General features: G+C 43.8%; 2 protein-coding genes across 3 annotated transcripts in view; one reads left to right on the top strand and one right to left on the bottom strand.

The window, feature by feature from the left end:
• The window catches only part of pola1 (polymerase (DNA directed), alpha 1), a 134,298-nt gene extending 115,594 nt beyond the window's left edge, over positions 1 to 18,704 (bottom strand). Inside the window, exons 1-6 of one of the 2 annotated variants that reach the window (XM_061965594.2) lie at positions 18,261 to 18,704; positions 17,362 to 17,449; positions 564 to 691; positions 369 to 465; positions 225 to 302; positions 29 to 144 (exon numbers count right to left, since the gene is read on the bottom strand). In XM_061965594.2, the coding sequence (XP_061821578.1) occupies positions 29 to 144; positions 225 to 302; positions 369 to 411 (237 nt within the window). In that variant the 5' untranslated portion in view covers positions 412 to 465; positions 564 to 691; positions 17,362 to 17,449; positions 18,261 to 18,704. Of the gene's footprint in view, positions 1 to 28; positions 145 to 224; positions 303 to 368; positions 466 to 563; positions 692 to 962; positions 1,142 to 17,361; positions 17,450 to 18,260 lie in introns of those variants that run through there. The other variant, XM_061965593.2, reaches the window with a different exon arrangement.
• Positions 2,159 to 18,613, top strand: pcyt1ba (phosphate cytidylyltransferase 1B, choline a). Its single transcript, XM_061965600.2, has 8 exons — positions 2,159 to 2,841; positions 8,627 to 8,726; positions 11,881 to 11,997; positions 12,073 to 12,224; positions 12,307 to 12,385; positions 12,465 to 12,607; positions 16,755 to 16,943; positions 17,025 to 18,613. Exons 1-8 carry the CDS (start codon positions 2,695 to 2,697, stop codon positions 17,286 to 17,288), a joined length of 1,191 nt encoding a protein of 396 aa, XP_061821584.1. The 5' UTR covers positions 2,159 to 2,694; the 3' UTR covers positions 17,289 to 18,613.
• Positions 18,705 to 19,573: the final 869 nt, after the last annotated feature.

Below are 19,573 nucleotides of genomic sequence, written 5' to 3'. Positions count from 1 at the left end.
ACATGAACATGTGTGAAATATACCACACCTCTGCTGGCTTCTTGACATTGCTGTTCATGAAGAGGCTCTTAATGCTGTTGGGCTTTGCCACGGCTGATTTTTTGACGTGTTTCTTCGAGTCACCACCTTTGGCTCTCGCATTTCCTGTCAAACCAAACACCACTGAGGGAGTCGCTCGCACAGAAAATTAATCTATACTCTGAATGAAGCCATACTGCTACTACCTTGGTTTTTTTCCGTAACGTCATCGTCCAAATCGTCATCAAAGATCTCTCTCCCGTCCTCCACATACCCGACTCCATCTGTGAGACGACAAAGACATTAAGGCAATTTTGAACACGTGGATTGGGATAGAGGACAAGACTCACCATCGTCAACAATCCAGTCGTCTTCTTGTCTATCCCGGACCATCTTGGAATATTGTTCCTCATCCACTTCCTCATACAAGCTGCTGAACTCCTCCACCTGGACAAAAACAACAGTCATAATGTTGCAATCAATGAGATAAAGTTAAGTCAATTGGAATGGACTTGTAACAGCACTTGGTTTCCCTTGACACTAACCTCATATTTGACCTTCTCCCCTCTCTTGGCCTTTTTCAGCTGCTCCAGAGCAGATTTCCTCCCCACTTTCTCCCTTTTCTCTCGTCTGGAGCGAGACTTGGCCAAACCACAGGCTTCGCCTGCATCATCTGTCAAGAAGACACACGTAACATACGTTCAAGTACTTTTATGCTAGCGGTCTATTAGTCATTATTACAACAAAACAAAGCTCATCTCATCAACTATTACTTTATTTTCAACATTGTATCACATGCTTGAACTCCTAAAGTAAGCAAGCTAACTGAGTTCAGACACATAAACAAACATGTAGCATGTGCGATTGTTTAAGCTAACTGCTGCGACTGCTCACTTGACCTAAGCTAGCTGCGTTTACAAGCAACACTGAAAAAAAACACGAACCCCCGCCTGTTGTGTCCATGTCCTTGTCCTGGTTCGAGACGGGCGACATGACTTTTGTCCAGTTTTGTCGCTCAGTGACAGAAGCTTAACAGGGCGACGGCGGCGGTGGCTCAACACAACAGGACCGCGCCAAATCTTCCCGGGGAAAGTCATATACCGGAAGTGAGGTCACAGCCAATGAAAAGACGCGTTGATGCAAATGTCTTGCCGCACGGTGGCAGTGTTGGATACATTATGGTTTTGCTGAACAATAATGACTTTTTCATCCACTATGTCCCCAAACATTGTACACGAACATCGCATAAACACGCTATGGAGTTCCAACAAATTAATGTTCATTTAAATGATGATTATTCAGATTTGTAGTCTGTTCATGATTATTGTAATCATACAATTAGGGTCATTATCCTGCACTTCTACAGTTCAGGATAAAGTCGTTTCCATGGAGATGAGTTCGGATTTGGGAGGGTACAATAGACTCATGTCCCAAATCGGGGTCACGATAGTGCCTACAATAAAAACACAAAAGGCTGTTTTGTTTTTCATCCCCACAGTCAACTGTGGCCCTTTAGATTTAAACGTTATATACTAACTTTGATCACAATTTCACTGTTAACACATCACTGATTATGCTGCATATTGACAACTATTTATAATGTTGCAAACTGAATAAAATGCACTTAAACAATATGCATTTGTTCGAGCAGACAGGAAGTGATGCCTGCACACTAAAGAGTGATATTAAACCATTTTAGACTTTTCTTTTTGGAAGGCTATGGTGAAACAGCGAAGCACACATGTTGCAGGTCCTTATTGCTGCAGAAATGGATCCCTCAAAGGCAAGTTAGTCAATGTATTGTTTACGTTGCACATAAACAATAACCTTAAATGACTCATTTCGTTTGCGACGACGACAAATAAAAGAACAAAGGCATTTAGGTTAAAACAGCAGTTGTACGTGGAAATGATCTTAAAAGAGACGATATATAAATCCACTATACATTCCAAACACACAGTGACATTTAGATTACGGTGGTTATCGGTGCTACTATTTATTATCTAAATAATAGATTTTGACTTACAATACAAAACAAATCTATATGTATGTTCAATGGGCAATAGTTTTATTTGTTTACGAGCCAACACTGCTTATCAATTTAACTTCCGGTATGACGAGCAGTGGATGTCGTAAAGGCGTTCAGTTTGTCGCAACACTTTCAAGCGAATGTATGGCGTTGTACAACAATGTATAGTTATAAAGAAAAGCGAATATGTTTTTAAAAACGTATTTTCAGACAATGAAAGGAATAAGCGAAAACCTAAATGTCTATATTGATGTTTTAAGAGCGTTTCCCGACTCGAGCCTCCTCTATAGACCTTCTCATAGGCTTGTTGTCGCTGCCCTCTGATTGGACCAGCGGCCTCTGCCGAGAATCAGCGAACAATCAAAGATTGTCTATGCAGCCAAGAGCCACCCAACCGTCACGATTGTAAACATTGTGGTATTCTCTTGTTATGTATTACTTCGTTTTTTTTTCTCACAGAGACGGACCTATTCCCAATGATTATAATTAACTACTCTAAATAATTTACTTTGTGCCTTGTTCTATTGCGCCTGATGACTTGTGCGGAGTGGGCCTTCTTTGCAAGCAGGCCCTCTGTGCAGCCAGGAGCTCAGAGGCGATGAGAGGGGAGGGCAGACAGCACAGGGGACTGGGTGGGAGCAGGAGGGATGCGAGGGTGGAAGCAGGAGAAGAAGAAAGACATAGTGGTGAGGATCATCTCTCTGATGCTGAGTCACATAACCAAGGGACCACATCCCCATGAGTCTTTGGGAATAATGGAGGAGCTTGAACACACTTGCCCCCATCCTCGGACGGTAGGGCATCAGTGTTTGTTTTCCTGTATGTACATTTCATGAAGTGTGTGTGTGTGTGTGTGTGTGTGTGTGTGCAAGAGAGACAAAAGGCTTCTGGTGATGAAGTAGATCCCTTTTTCACATGTGCCTGTTGGAGATGCTGAGTGGACATTGAGTGGGTTGCATGATGATCCAAAAAAAGGCGCAGTGAAGACAAAGAGGTGCAGCCAGCCTCCGATGTTTGTTTCTCTCCCGTCTTGCTCGTCTTTTGGCTTTAATCCTTCTTATGCCAGATGTTCTTTACTTATGCCAGAGTGCGCCTTATTGAGCGCGCTCACGTCGCTCATCCTGATAGGCCCCTGTGCTCATGGCCAGTTAAGCTTTGACCATCTGTCCCGTGCTAAATGTTCGCAAGACACCTCCCTTTCTGATTGTTTTTTTCATTTTGCCCCGAGGAATCGTTGATATAAATCTCCATTTAAGTCCCACTTGTGAAATATAAATGACATTGGCCTCAATAATATGATGTAGGTTTAGTGCACCGTAACAGAAGGCCAATGTCAGTATTGATCTGTACCCAGAAAGCACCGGGAGTGGATGCAAACATCCATCGCTTTTCTAAACCACTTATCCTGTTTATGTTCAGTGAATGAAAGGTGGACTCCACCCAGATAGATGTTCTTTGACATTGAGATTCGAGCAACAGCGCCTCTGCTGGTTGCAGCCAAGTAGTACACGCCATTAATCAACAATCATTTCCACACATGGGCAGAATTTTGATTTGAAGGAACCTTGGAATGCTCCAAATGTGTTATTAACCCAGCTATACTGTATGTGACCCTTATTTTTATCAGACTCAATGGAAAAAATAGAAAATCAGAGACAAAAAAAAAATGTATGTTCTTTTTTCTTAACTGCTTAAAACAGCTGTTTGAATCTCTAAAAAAAACGGGGGCTAACCCTTTCACTGACTTAACCTTTGAGGCACTTTTTACAAGCAGGTCTCCAGGTTGCTGGCGTGTCAAGCAATCAGTCAATATCCTTTATTTAACCAGGTAAAACTCATTGAGATTAAAATCTGTTTTCCAAGAGTGAACTGGCCAAAAGGGAAGCAAAACAAAGTTACAGAAATACATGTAACAACAACAAAAAGCAGCAGAAGTCACATACCAAAAAATAAGTGTTTCAGTAAGAAACTATTTAAAAAGAAGTTCAATGCCTAATAGAACTGGTTTCTTGATCCTTAAAAATGGACTGAAATTTCCTCTATGTGATGCGTTAGGTAGCCTCAGATTTTTTTTTGAGAGTCATTCCAAGACCAGGGAGAAGCACATCTGAAAGCTTTTTTTCCCCCTTAAGATTTGTTTTATCTTAAAGAACCAACATGCAAAGAATGTCCTGCGACCATAAACTGTAGCACCTGGAATCTCTACATATATCACAAATAGGTGGGAACCAACCCAAGAAAGGATTTATATAAAAAAAAAAACATTGGAAAAAATCTGAATGGATAGTTTTCCGTTGCATACAAAGTGCAATGATGGACAAGGTTGCCACAACCAGTAATAAAACGTAAGACACGGTGATCTACATTAGCCAGTTTATTCAAATAAGTGTCGGATGCATTCATAAAAATCAAGCCTCTATAATCTAGCAAAGGCATTAATGTGGTCAGGAACAAGCATTTCCTAACTTGTAGGGGGAACAGGACTCGTTTCTAAAGAAAAAATAATAATTTAATTTTAAGTTTTAAGTGTGTGTGAATGACAGGTAGAAAAGCTACGACTGTTGGGGAGAAGTTATTTGGCGCCACGAATTGTGGACGCACAATATAGGACGACACAGTTTCTAGGGAGAAAATGTCGCCTAATATTTGGGTCAATACACAAATTATATAAATATGTGCCAATTTTTTTCACCTCTCTGAGCTGCCACCTTAACGTGGTAGAGGAGTTTGCGTGTCCCAATGATCCTAGGAGCTATGTTGTCCGGGGGCTTCTATGCCCCCTGGTAGGGTCTCCCAAGGCAAACTGGTCCTAGGTGAGGGATCAGACAAAGAGCAGCTCGAAGACCTCTATGAAGAACACGAACAAGGAACCCAGATTTCCCTCGCCCGGACGCGGGTCACCGGGGCCCTCCTCTGGAGCCAGGCCCGGAGGTGTGGCACGATGGCGAGCGCCTGGTGGCCGGGCCTGTCCCCATGGGGCCCGGCCGGGCACAGCCCGAAGAGGCAACGTGGGTCCCCCCTCCAATGGGCTCACCACCCATAGCAGGGGTCATAGAGGTCGGGTGCGATGTGAGCTGGGCGGAAGCCGAAGGCAGGGCACTTGGCGGTCCGATCCTCGGCTACAGAAGCTAGCTCTTGGGACGTGGAACGTCACCTCGCTGGGGGGGAAGGAGCCTGAGCTAGTGCGTGAGGTGGAGAAGTTCCGACGCACAGCAAGGGCTCTGGAACCAGTTCTCTTGACAGGGGCTGGACTCTCTTCCACTCTGGCGTTGCCAGCAATGAGAGGCGACGGGCTGGGGTGGCAATTCTTGTTTCCCCTCGGCTCAAAGCCTGCACGTTGGAGTTCAACCCGGTGGACGAGAGGGTAGCCTCCCTCCGCCTTCGGGTGGGGGGACGGGTCCTGACTGTTGTTTGCGCTTACGCGCCCAACGGCAGTTCAGATTACCCACCCTTTTTGGATTCACTCGAGGGAGTACTGGAGAGTGCTCCCCCGGGTGATTCCCTCGTTCTACTGGGGGACTTCAACGCTCATGTTGGCAACGACAGTGAAACCTGGAGAGGCGTGATTGGGAAGAATGGCCGCCCGGATCTGAACCCGAGTGGTGTTTTGTTATTGGACTTTTGTGCTCGTCACGGATTGTCAATAACAAACACCATGTTCAAACATAAGGGTGTCCATATGTGCACTTGGCACCAGGACACCCTAGGCCGCAGTTCCATGATCGACTTTGTAGTTGTGTCATCGGATTTGCGGCCTCATGTTTTGGACACTCGGGTGAAGAGAGGGGCGGAGCTTTCTACCGATCACCACCTGGTGGTGAGTTGGCTGCGATGGTGGGGGAGGATGCCGGACAGACCTGGCAGGCCCAAACGCATTGTGAGGGTTTGCTGGGAACGTCTAGCAGAGTCTCCTGTCAGAGAGAGTTTCAATTCCCACCTCCGGAAGAACTTTGAACATGTCACGAGGGAGGCGCTGGACATTGAGTCCGAGTGGACGATGTTCCGTACCTCTGTTGTCGGGGCGGCCGATTGGAGCTGTGGCCGCAGGGTAGTTGGTGCCTGTCGTGGCGGTAATCCTAGAACCCGTTGGTGGACACCGGCGGTGAGGGATGCCGTCAAGCTGAAGAAGGAGTCCTATCGGGTTCTTTTGGCTCATGGGACTCCTGACGCAGCAGACAGGTACCGACAGGCCAAGCGGTGTGCGGCTTCAGCGGTCGCGGAGGCAAAAACTCGGACATGGGAGGAGTTCGGTGAGGCCATGGAAAAAGACTTCCGGACGGCTTCGAAGCAATTCTGGACAACCATCCGCCGCCTCAGGAAGGGGAAGCAGTGCAGTGTCAACACCGTGTATGGTGGGGATGGTGCTCTGTTGACCTCGACTGCGGATGTTGTGGATCGGTGGAGAGAATACTTCGAAGACCTCCTCAATCCTACCAGCACGTCTTCCTATGAGGAAGCAGGGCCTGGGGAATCTGTGGTGGGCTCTCCTATTTCTGGGGCTGAGGTTGCCGAGGTAGTTAAAAAGCTCCTCGGTGGCAAGGCCCCGGGGGTGGATGAGATCCGCCCGGAGTTCCTTAAGGCTCTGGATGTTGTGGGGCTGTCTTGGTTGACAAGACTCTGCAACATCGCGTGGACATCGGGGGCGGTACCTCTGGATTGGCAGACCGGGGTGGTGGTTCCTCTCTTTAAGAAGGGGAACCGGAGGGTGTGTTCCAACTATCGTGGGATCACACTCCTCAGCCTTCCCGGTAAGGTCTATTCAGGTGTACTGGAGAGGAGGCTACGCCGGATAGTCGAACCTCGGATTCAGGAGGAACAGTGTGGTTTTCGTCCTGGTCGTGGAACTGTGGACCAGCTCTATACTCTCGGCAGGGTCCTTGAGGGTGCATGGGAGTTTGCCCAACCAGTCTACATGTGCTTTGTGGACTTGGAGAAGGCATTCGACCGTGTACCCCGGGAAGTCCTGTGGGGAGTGCTCAGAGAGTATGGGGTAACGGACTGTCTTATTGTGGCGGTTCGCTCCCTGTATAATCGGTGTCAGAGCTTGGTCCGCATTGCCGGCAGTAAGTCGGACACGTTTCCAGTGAGGGTTGGACTCCGCCAGGGCTGCCCTTTGTCACCGATTCTGTTCATAACCTTTATGGACAGAATTTCTAGGCGCAGTCAGGGCGTTGAGGGTATCTGGTTTGGTGGCTGCAGGATTAGGTCTCTGCTTTTTGCAGATGATGTGGTCCTGATGGCTTCATCTGGCCAAGATCTTCAGCTCTCACTGGATCGGTTCGCAGCCGAGTGTGAAGCGACTGGGATGAGAATCAGCACCTCCAAATCCGAGTCCATGGTTCTCGCCCGGAAAAGGGTGGAGTGCCATCTCCGGGTTGGGGAGGAGATCTTGCCCCAAGTGGAGGAGTTCAAGTACCTCGGAGTCTTGTTCACGAGTGAGGGAAGAGTGGATCGTGAGATCGACAGGCGGATCGGTGCGGCATCTTCAGTAATGCGGACGCTGTATCGATCCGTTGTGGTGAAGAAGGAGCTGAGCCAGAAGGCAAAGCTCTCGATTTACCGGTCGATCTACGTTCCCATCCTCACCTATGGTCATGAGCTTTGGGTCATGACCGAAAGGACAAGATCACGGGTACAAGCGGCCGAAATGAGTTTCCTCCGCCGGGTGGCGGGGCTCTCCCTTAGAGATAGGGTGAGAAGCTCTGCCATCCGGGGGGAGCTCAAAGTAAAGCCGCTGCTCCTCCATATCGAGAGGAGCCAGATGAGGTGGTTCGGGCATCTGGTCAGGATGCCACCCGAACGCCTCCCTCGGGAGGTGTTTCGGGCACGTCCGACCGGTAGGAGGCCACGGGGAAGACCCAGGACACGTTGGGAAGACTATGTCTCCCGGCTGGCCTGGGAACGCCTCGGGATCCACCGGGAGGAGCTGGACGAAGTGGCTGGGGAGAGGGAAGTCTGGGCTTCCCTGCTTAGGCTGCTGCCCCCGCGACCCGACCTCGGATAAGCGGAAGAAGATGGATGGATGGATGGATGGATGTGCCAATTTGACTGTAGCGTAAACAGACAGATCAGCTGTGCCCTGTTTGGCGTTATCAAAATAAACCAATTGTGTGCTGAGCTCATTAAATATGGTAACTCTAAATATTGCACATTAGACGTAAACTGACCATTAAAGAAGGAAAATGAATGCAGCCTGTAAGAATATGTCCCCGCCCCACAGTATGTTAATAGTTGTTTACACCCATCCAGCACTAAAGTGAGCTGCAGTGTAAAAGCAGGCTTACTTGTGAGTGAGTGAGTAGGCCATTGTTTTGTCCCAGTGAGGTTGCTGTCAGCCACACCTTGTCAGTTCTCTTCCCTTACATCCATGGAGACGGATTCTGTTTCCAGTACTTTACGTTTTGCCTTGTGCTGTGATTGTTTTATACCTCGTCCTGTGTATCTTTTAGCTTGTAGCATTTTACATAATTTCAGGACTTGTGCACCGCTTGTGCAGCTCTGCCTTCATGTCAGTCCATTGTTTTATGGGGCAGACATTTAGCCATTACTCTAATGACATCTTTGCTGTATTCCTCTTAGACGCTGACCAAGCCTGCCATCTTCGCCGCAGAGAGCAGCTGCGATTGCCGCGCCCCTCACGAGAAGCTAACTGTCGCTCAGGCCCGCAAAGGAACCCCAGGTAAGAAACCTTAACTTTGGCGCAATGATTGTATGACAGGCAAGGCTTGGCAATTTAGGCTGGAAATCAGGAAAATATGGATTTTGAGGGTTACAAATGAGATACAGTATTCCTGAATATTTTAGCATTTATATCTACTGTGAAACACCAGAAGTGGTACAATTTAAAAACAACCCCGATGATATGCCTCAAAAGTAAAATAAAACAAAAAGTGATGATGATAACCAGGGACCCCTCCCTACACACAAAATGCACATTGAGCGCAAGATTCCACAAACCATGGATGGGGGATTCAAATGAGTAGTAGATTGTAGTTTTTGCTTTTGTTTAGTTTTCTACTGTTGACTTTATTTTGCTGAAAAGATTGTATGCAATAACTTTGATGAACTCACGGACTGACTTTATTTCTATTATGAAAACAAGAGACAATTTAATTACTATCCTTCCCCACTAAGAAATTACATAACCCAATCTAAACTAACATAAAACAAATTGCTGTCAGAGGAACTAAGATATTAAATTCTGCACATTAAACCTACAAACTGAGCTCTCTTAGAATAGAGTGATCCTTCTACAAGACAGAGGTGTTTTTACGGTGCGTTCAAGGACCGCCAAACAAAGCAGGACGTCACAATGCCCGCCAGAAATAAAATAATAATCATGGATTTGATTTCTTACGCACTTTTCGTTTTAAATAAATCTTTAAGTGCTACAGTACAAACCAATATTTAAAACAATAAAAGCTTATATGGAGTGAAATTACTGCCAAAACTCCAGAAACACACACATGTTCCACAAACACACAGAAAGATTTGCAAGTAGAATAAAAATATTTTTTCACACTTTGATTAATTTATGGAACCAGTGACACTGCTCAGTTACTGGAGAAGCTATCTTAAAACAAGAGACAATGTCTTTCACCATTAAAAAAACAACATTCCCCAATCTAAACTTGTATAAACACATTAATGTCTGAGAAATCAAGATATTCAAATTGTGCAAATGAAACCTACAGGCTGGGCTCTCTTAGACAGGGAGAGCGATCAATACTTGAAGGAAGTGAACTTGTTTGACGTCACATTAACCGGACATGACGCACCCAAACCTAATTTATTTCTTTATCATTAAAACAACACAAACTTTTACATATTACAAAACCCAAAACCAGTGAAGTTGGCACGTTGTGCAATTCGTAAATAAAAACAGAATACAATGATTTGCAAATCCTTTTCAACTTATATTCAATTGAATAGACTGCAAAGACAAGATATTTAATGTTGGAACTGAGAAACTTTTTTTTTTTTGCAAATAATTATACAATTATACAATTTAATGGCAGCAACACATTGCAAAAAAGTTGGAACAAAGGAATTTTTACCACTGTGTTACATGGCCTTTCCTTTTAACAACACTCAGTAAACGTTTGGGAACTGAGGAGTATTTTAGGCTTCATAATGCGCCTCACATTTTCAATGGGAGACAGGTTTGGACTACAGGCAGGCCAGTCTAGTACCCTCACTCTTTTACTATGAAGCCACGCTGGTGTAACACGTGGCTTGGCATTGTCTTGCTGAAATAAGCAGGGGCGTCCATGATAACATTACTTGGATGGCAACATATGTTGCTCCAAAACCTGTATGTACCTTTCAGCATTAATGGTGCCTTCACACATGTGTAAGTTACCCATGCCTTGTCACTAATACACCCCCATACCACCACAGATGCTGGCTTTTCAACTTTGCGCCTATAACACAACGTCCACAGTTTCTAAAAACAATTTAAAATGTGGACTCGTCATACCACAGAACATTTTGTCACTTTGCATCAGTCCATCTTAGATTAGCTTGGGCCCAGCAAAGCCGGCAGCGTTTCCGGGTGTTGTTGATAAATGGCTTTGGCTTTGCATAGTAGAGTTTTACTTGCCCTTAGAGATGTAGCGACAAACTGTAGTTACTGACAGTGGTTTTCTGAAGTGTTGCTGAGCCCATGTGGTAATATCCTTTACACACTGTCGCTTTTTGATGCAGTACCGCCTGAGGGATCGAAAGTCTGTAATATCATCGCTTTCTCCAGATTTTCTGAACCTTTTGATGATATTACAGACCATAGATGGTGAAATCCCTAAATTCCTTGCAATAGCTCGTTGAGAAATGTTCTTATTAAACTGTTCGACAATTTGCTCATGCATTTGTTCACAAAGTGGTGACCCACGCCTCATCCTTGTTTGTGAATGACTGAGCATTTCATAAAAGCTGTTTTTATACCCAATCATGGCACTCACCTGTTCCCAATTAGCCCGTTCACCTGTGGGATGTTCCAAGTAAGTGTTTGATGAGCATTCCTCAACTTTCTCAGTCTTTTTTGCCACTTGTGCCAGCTTTTTTGAAACATGTTGCAGGTATCAAATTTCAAATGAGCTAGTATTTGCAAAAAATAACATATTTTTCCAGTTCGAATGTTAAGTATTTTGTCTTTGCAGTCTATTCAATTGAATATAGGTTGAAAAGGATTTGAAAATCATTGAATTCTGTTTTCATTTATGATTTACACAACGTGCCAACTTCACTGGTTTTGGGGTTTGTAAAACAGAAGAAGATAAACATTCAAAAAGTCAAATACAAATAATATGGCTCTAAATAGCCAGAAACATATTGTTATATAACATATTTCTTCTGTCAAGAAAGTATATATTATGTGGCTATTTACTGTATAATTAAAAAACAAAAACTTGTTTGTAAGTGTGTGAGTACTTTTTGAGTGCATTTAACGATACCATGATAATAATAACTGACAATTTTAGTGACAATAATCGTGATATGAAATGTTCCTATCGTTCCATTCCTAATCCCTTCACAGATTATTTGAAAAAATAATCAATAGATTAATCACATCTTCAAACAAACTGCAAATGTACTATACAATTTCCCCCAAAACATTTTATATGAACTGGTTATACTGTGCATAACACTTAATAACTACAGCAATACCTATAAAACACTACCAGATGACAGCACTGCTCTTACCTTCTATATCTGTCAGTCAATTTCAAAAGGTGAGTAGCAATAATCTGTTTGAATACAATGAATAAAAAAATAGACAAACACCCGTCCTGCAAATGCAATAAAATCATATCATTTTAAATTGTGCATTTCAGTGGACCGTCCAGTGAGAGTGTATGCCGATGGCATCTTTGACCTCTTCCACTCTGGCCATGCCCGTGCTCTCATGCAGGCCAAGAACCTCTTCCCTAACACCTACCTCATTGTGGGAGGTAAGAGACTACCTGAAAAAACTGCCTTTAAAAGGCAGCTGAAAACACACTTACTGTAATATTTGTGTGAAACAGTGTGCAGTGATGATCTGACCCATAAGTACAAAGGCTTCACGGTCATGACAGAGATAGAACGATACGAAGCGCTACGACACTGCCGCTATGTCGATGAGGTACTCAGGGATGCTCCTTGGACGCTCACACCCAAATTTCTGGAGGAACACAAGGTTCGTGCGAAGGCTGTTCAAACACTAGTGGGAGGCCGTGTGCGTACATCCGCCAATACACTGTACTTTAATTGTTTTTCAGATCGATTTTGTGGCTCATGATGATATCCCATACTCCTCAGCAGGGAGCGAGGATGTCTACAAACACATCAAGGAGGCAGGTTAGTGTGTGTGTGACGCTTTGGGAAGTGAAAACTTTTCCACTGTTAAAGGAATATTTGTTTCATATGCACACACTAGGGATGTTCGTGCCTACACAACGCACGGAGGGCATCTCCACGTCAGACATTATCACTAGAATTGTCAGAGACTACGACGTCTACGCCCGGCGCAACCTCCAACGTGGCTATACGGCCAAGGAACTCAACGTCAGCTACATCAATGTGAGGTCATGATTCTGGTGTGGCCTTGGGCTGATTCTCTTAACTTTATAGCTGTAATCTTAAAATGTAGTCTTGTCTTTAGGACTGTGATCTGTTTGTGGCGATAGAGGTGAATGACGTACCGATATAATCGTCGCTAAATTGGCAACACCGATCACTCCTGCTCAATCTTCTTACTCTCTGGCAAAACAGGCATGTTAAAATGTGTTTATGAACAAGGGTAAACGGGCAGGTCACGACAAATCCATTTGGGCAGCCAAAGATAAATGAATGCATGGTAAACATTGGAATGAAATCTGCTGAAAGAGGTCCGGTTATGCAAAAACAATATTTCGTACCTGTTAGTACCTGTTTTTGTGTATTTGGGATCACCATAAGTTAAATTTTTTTTAAATCAAACCATGGTGGCATGGCTGATATATTTTTTCAACAAGACATGCACCTGGGGACTTGTTGAGCTGATTGGCAACACTAAATTGGCCCTAGTGTGTGAATGTGAATGGTTGTCTGTCCATCTGGGTTGGCCCTGTGTTGAGGTGCCTTCCGCCCGAGTGCAGCTGGAATAAGCTCCATCCCTGCCCGGGGCCCCAAGGGGGACAAGCGGTAGAAAATGGATGGATGGAATTTACACTTCTTCCAAACTTGCTCCAAACAAACCATTTGGAATTTGCTTGATTTTAGTGACCATTTATTCCTTAATTGCGTCAGCAAATATCGCCATATATGGTAGAGATTTACCCGAAGAAATTTGCACGAATCCGACATTTTTATCCAGTTGTGGTCTAAAGTTGAAGTTAAAATAATCCTTATTTTTCTCTTTCATCTTGTTGTGGGGGACACTGGCTCGCACATGCACATGCATGCTATAATCCTCCACTGTTGCAATTACTAATAAAAAGGATCGAATAGTTCTAACTTATATCAGTCAGTATACGGAAACGCTAAAATCTACAACATGGCTGACGGGATGGAGACACATTCATAGGGTGTTGGTCTTGAGGAGGGCTTTGGCACATGAATAGGACCACCCACAAAACGGCACATTCTGAAGAGAAAGTCCAAAATACGGTCTGTTAAACTAAATCTATGGAAAAATTAGATTAGAGCACCAACATTAAATGTTATGTGCACCCAAGAAAGTGTTTTAAATGAAAAATAAATTACCCCTTTAAAAGACGCATAGCGTCCAGATGATAGAAAATTCCCGAGAAAGTTTTCTTTATGTATTTTTTGCTCCTGAAAATAAATCTGGCAGTCATTTCCCATTATATCAATTAGTTTTTGGTGGACAACTAACTGTACTTGGAACGCCTCATTTCTATCGCCAGACTTGATATGCAGCCCCCTCTTGGTGTGACGTCATCTACAGAACTGGAGCCCATTTCTCCGCATAGACAGTGTGGATAAAGGCATGTATTTTATTTTGATCACTTAATTGCATGCTTTTGTCACCCTGGTCCATGATTACTTAAAAACTGATATGTTTGACAGTAGCAAAAAATAAACATTTTCCAACTTCCATCTCTTCTTCCAACGACATCAAAGCCTGTGTTTCCTCGTGCTCTTTCAGCATTTCCTCAGGCGTTTTGAGGAAAACATCAGTAGAAGAGGACGCAAAATAGAATACTCGCGGCTTACCTTCTTTTTTTTATCTCCGTGTCGGCACTTCTTTCTCCGTTTTTCCCGCAGGTTCTGACTCAGTCTTTCTCCCCTCGAGTGTGCGCCTGATTTTCGGGATTGCATTTGGCTTGAGTCTTTCAAACTTTTTCCATACCCTTCTTCTTTAAAGTCAGAAACATTAAAATGATAGGTGCAAATGGCGAGGTCCATAATTTCTTCATATTCCCATAATTCGGAAATGGATGCAGGCTGACCCCGTCTTTAGTTGTTTTGCCAATACCTGCAATAATGTATCTGGCAGCCATATTTGGTGATTCCTTCAAATTCTGTGTGAATATAAAATGATTCGGGATGAAGATGCTACCAAAACACATACTACGCATTATGAAATTAGCTCCAGTCTTCTGTAGGTGACGTCAGCAGGCTGATGCAGGCCCGCCCACATTTTGGAGCTAAAAGTGGCCGTTCCAAAATGTGCTGAAACTTGTTAGAAAACAAGCCTACTGTGTCTATTTTGTAGACATATTTTTTAGGTCCAAAACTATGTGCAAATCTTGTCAGCATTGGAGGGGCTCCTTAAGTCAACAACCTGTCTTTTTTGACCAACTCATTAATTTTGTTACGACATGTCTTGTTGTATTATTAACTTCCTCGTTTTCACTGAGCAGCTTAAAACGACATAACTATGGGTTAGTTATTCAGCATTAAAATGTGCACACTGTGGGGGATTGACATTAACAGGTTTCATTCGTATAGCCACTGTACATTGCATCCGGAAAGTATTCACATCGCTTAGATTTTTCCACATTTTGTTATGTTACAGCCTTATTCCAATGGCAATGTGAAAAGGGTTTTTTAAAACAATTTTGCTAATTTCTTTAAAAAAAAAATCACATGTACATAAGTATTCAGACCCTTTGCTCAATGTTTGGTTGATGCACTTTCGGCAGCAAATACAGCCCAAATATTTTTGGATACGATCCCACAAACTTGGCACACCTATCTTTGGGCAGTTTTGCTAATTTTTCTTTGTGGCACTTGTTAAACTTCATCAGGTTGGATTAGAAGCGTTGGTTTTGATCCAGGGTGTCTGTAGATTGCTGCATTTATCTTCCCCTTTATCCTGACTAGTCCCCCAGTTCCTACCAATGAAAAACTGCCTTTGTTGGGATGGTATTGGCCTGGTGATGAGCGGTGTCTGGTTTCCTCCAAACATGATGCCTGGCATTCACGCCAAAGTGTTCAACCTGTGTCTCATCCGATTAGAGAACGTTTGTTTCTCATGTTCTTGAGTCTTTCAGGTGCATTTTGGCCAACTTCGTTGTAAGAAATTGCTTTCGTCCGGCCACTTTACCAAAGAAGCCTGATTGGAGGATTGCTGCAGAGATGGTTGTCCTTCTGGAAGGTTATCTTCTCCCCTAAAAAGGAATGTTGTAGCTCTGACAGAAGGATTATCGGGTCCTTGGTCACCTCACTGACTAAACTAAAATGAATGCAGCAATGTACAGAAACACCCTGGATGAAAACCAACACTTCCCATCCAATCTGAGGAAGCTAAAGACGTGCTGCAAAAAGGAATAGGCAAAAGTTAAAGTTAAAGTACCAATGATTGTCACACACACACTAGGTGTGGTGAAATTTGTCCTCTGCATTTGACCCATCCCCTTGTTCACCCCCTGGGAGGTGAGGGGAGCAGTGGGCAGCAGCGGTGCCGCGCCCGGGAATCATTTTGGTGATTGAACCCCCAAATCCAACCCTTGATGCTGAGTGCGAAGCAGGGAGGTATGGGTCCCATTTTTATAGTCTTTGGTATGACTCGGCCGGGGTTTGAACTCACAACCTAACTGCCCGAAGATAGGTGTGCCAAGCTTGTGGCATCGTATTAAAAAAGACTTAAGGCTGTAATTGCTGCTATGAATACTTAAGTTGATGTGATTAAAAAAAAAAATGTTTTTCATACATTTTTCCAAAAAAAACAAAAAACTTTTCACATTGTCATTGGGGCAGCACGGTGGAAGAGGGGTTAGTGCATCTGCCTCACAATACGAAGGTCCTGAGTAGTCTTGGGTTCAATCCCGGGCTCGGGATCTTTCTGTGTGGAGTTTGCATGTTCTCCCCGTGACTGCGTGGGTTCCCTCCGGGTACTCAGGCTTCCTCCCACCTCCAAAGACATGCACCTGGGGATAGGTTGATTGGCAACACTAAATTGGCCCTAGTGTGTGAATGTGAGTGTGAAAGTTGTCTGTCTATCTGTGTTGGCCCTGCGATGAGGTGGCGACTTGTCCAGGGTGTACCCCGCCTTCCGCCCGATTGTAGCTGAGATAGGCTACAGCGCCCCCCGTGACCCCAAAAGGGAATAAGCGGTAGAAAATGGATGGATGGATGGACATTGTCATTGTGGGGTATTGTAATAAATTAATTGATTCCATTTTGGAATAAGACTGTGACAACAAAATGTGGAAAAAGTGAAGTGCTGTGAATAGTTTCCGGATGCACTTTATTTGTAACGTAACAAATATATCAACAGGAAAAGAAGTACCGGCTGCAGAACCAAGTGGACCGGATGAAGGAGAAGGTTCGTAACGTTGAGGAAAAGAGCAAACATTTTGTTTACCGTGTGGAAGAGAAGAGTCACGACCTCATTCAGAAGTGGGAAGAGAAATCCCGCGAGTTTATCGGTAACTTCCTGGAGTTATTTGGACCTGATGGGACATGGGTAAGCGTCACAAACGCACATTTTGGGGACTTCTAATGGCATTTAATTTGAGCTTTCACTCCTTTGTGTGCGCTTGCGCAGAAGCAGGTGTTTCAGGAGCGCAGCGGCCGAATGCTGTCCTACGCTATGTCTCCCAGAGAATCCCCCTGCAGCAGCCCGCCGCGTGAACTGTCTCCCCAGCGCTCACCTTCGCCCCCGTCTCCTCCCGACCGCTGGCACAATGCACGGCCCTCGCCGCCAACCTCCCCCAAAGGAGCGTTGGCCTCCATCAGCAGCATGAGTGAAGGCGACGAGGATGACGTGGACACTCCCACAAGCTCACGTTACTCACAGAACACTGCCTGACAGCTTGCGTGCGCGCACACACACACACGCACACACACTTCCCACACACTGGATGGATACCAAAACACTTTACCTCAAGGAAAATACAGTAGCCGTGGGAATTCTGTGCAGCTGGGTTGTCGGGGTGACCCACGCAGAATAAGGTGGATGATGAAGGTTCACTGTATAACAGAAAAATGTGCACTCGTCACAGTAGATTGCTGAAAGAAACATTCCTGCAGCCTTGTCAAGCCACATACTGTTTTGTCTTTTTTTTTAGGAGAGCACTGTCTCTTTGGGAGGCCATCTTTTTTTAAGTAGGACAGTCATAATATAAACACAGCGCTATTAAAACACTTTCAATACTGTACATTATTCAGTTGACAACTAAACCACACTAAGGCATTTAAATTGAAAGCAGAAGATGACAAACAGGAAATGAAAGGCAAAGAGGGGTTGTTGATTGATTGAAACTTGTACTAGAAGATTGCACAGTACAGTACATATTCCATACAATTGATCACTAAATGGTAACACCCGAATAAGTTTTCCAACTTGTTTAAGTCGGGGTCCACGTAAAACAATCCATAGTAAAAAAAAAAGGAAAAAAAAAAGGTGCTGCTGTGAAATGAAGGTAAATCCAATTTTCTGATTTTGGTCTTTTTGACTCAATTGTAATGGTTCCATGTTACCAATGTATAAATGTTTTGTCTTTTAATGACAACAATGACAAAACTTTGTGTTTGTGTAGTTAATTGGTAAGGCGGGCTCGGGTACACTGCATATAGTACCCGGATGCTTAGCTAAACTTTCACGCTAACTTTGAGGATTGTTTTACTTCGACCATAAACAACAATTTAAGCAATAATGTGTTGGTGAAACAGCTGTATAATGTTAATAGGACAAATTAAACAGTAGGTTTTCACCAATAGCTGTATAACGTTAATAGGACACATTAAAAAGTGCGGTTTGTTCATGAACGCAAGAGCTTACCTGTCAAGTGTGTGCAGGATCGGTGCTTCACACTAGAAAATATTCTCCTTTTAAAACCGTAAAACTAATTCATAATACAACTCGCTCATAAATGTAAATGTTTTGTCTTTCATAATACTGTATTACCTTCGACTAAAGTTGACAGAATACATAACATTTATGTACCAGTACTTAACTCGCTGAAGCAGGCGCCGAGGTACGTGATCACGTGACCGGGTGTTGGCGTCAATTAGATAGCAAAGTTACGTCATCGTGACCCGGATGTTGGCGTTCATTAATTTTAGATGGGCAAACTTGATGTTATGTATGTTTGAATGAAGCAGACTGCAAATAAAAACATTTTGGCACTACTACATTGGTGACTGATACAAAAAATGTAAAAAAAAAAAATTAAACAGTTTAGCTGTTACGCATCATGAGTCACATAATACACGTCTCACCTGTGGCTATTTTAGGTTTAAAATCTAGGAATAATATGTCAGATTATGTCGTCTAAAAGATGACTTAACCGAGTCAATACATTGCTGCAGCGTTCATGAATTGTTTCAGGGAGTATTACACTATGTTCACTTGAAACCCCTACAATATATTATACAAACCCCGTTTCCATATGAGTTGGGAAATTGTGTTAGAAGTAAATATAAATGGAATACAATAATTTGCAAATCCTTTTCAACCCATATTCAATTGAATGCACTACAAAGACAAGATATTTGATGTTCAAACTTTATTGCGGGCCAGGAAAGTACCCGCACTCTTTTTACAAAGCTAGCTGTTGTAACACGTGCTGAATGTGGCTTGGCATTGTCTTGCTGAAATAAGCAGGGGCGTCCATGAAAAAGACAGCGCTTAGATGGCAGCATATGTTGTTCCAAAACCTGTATGTACCTTTCAGCATTAAAGGAGCCTTCACAGATGTGTAAGTTACCCATGCCTTGGGCACTAATGCACCCCCATACCATCACAGATGCTGCCTTTTGAACTTTGTGTCGATAACAGTCTGGATGGTTCGCTTCCCCTTTGGTCCAGATGACACGATGTCGAATATTTCCAAAAACAATTTGAAATGTGAACTTGTCAGACCACAGAACACTTTTCCACTTTGCATGAGTCCATCTTAGATGATCTTGGGCCCAGAGAAGCCGGCGGCGTTTCTGGATTTTGTTGATAAATGGCTTTCGTTTTGCATAGTAGAGCTTTAACTTGCACTTACAGATGTAGCGATGAACCATATTTAGTGACAGTGGGTTTCTGAAGTGTTCCTGAGCCCATGTGGTGATATCCTTTAGAGATTGATGTCGGTTTTTGATACA

Source organism: Nerophis lumbriciformis, linkage group LG07 (genome assembly GCF_033978685.3).
Source record: "Nerophis lumbriciformis linkage group LG07, RoL_Nlum_v2.1, whole genome shotgun sequence".
Taxonomy (NCBI): Eukaryota; Metazoa; Chordata; class Actinopteri; order Syngnathiformes; family Syngnathidae; genus Nerophis; species Nerophis lumbriciformis.
The sequence above is the reverse complement of the archived record's forward strand: the minus strand, read 5'-3'. Positions and strand labels throughout refer to the sequence as shown.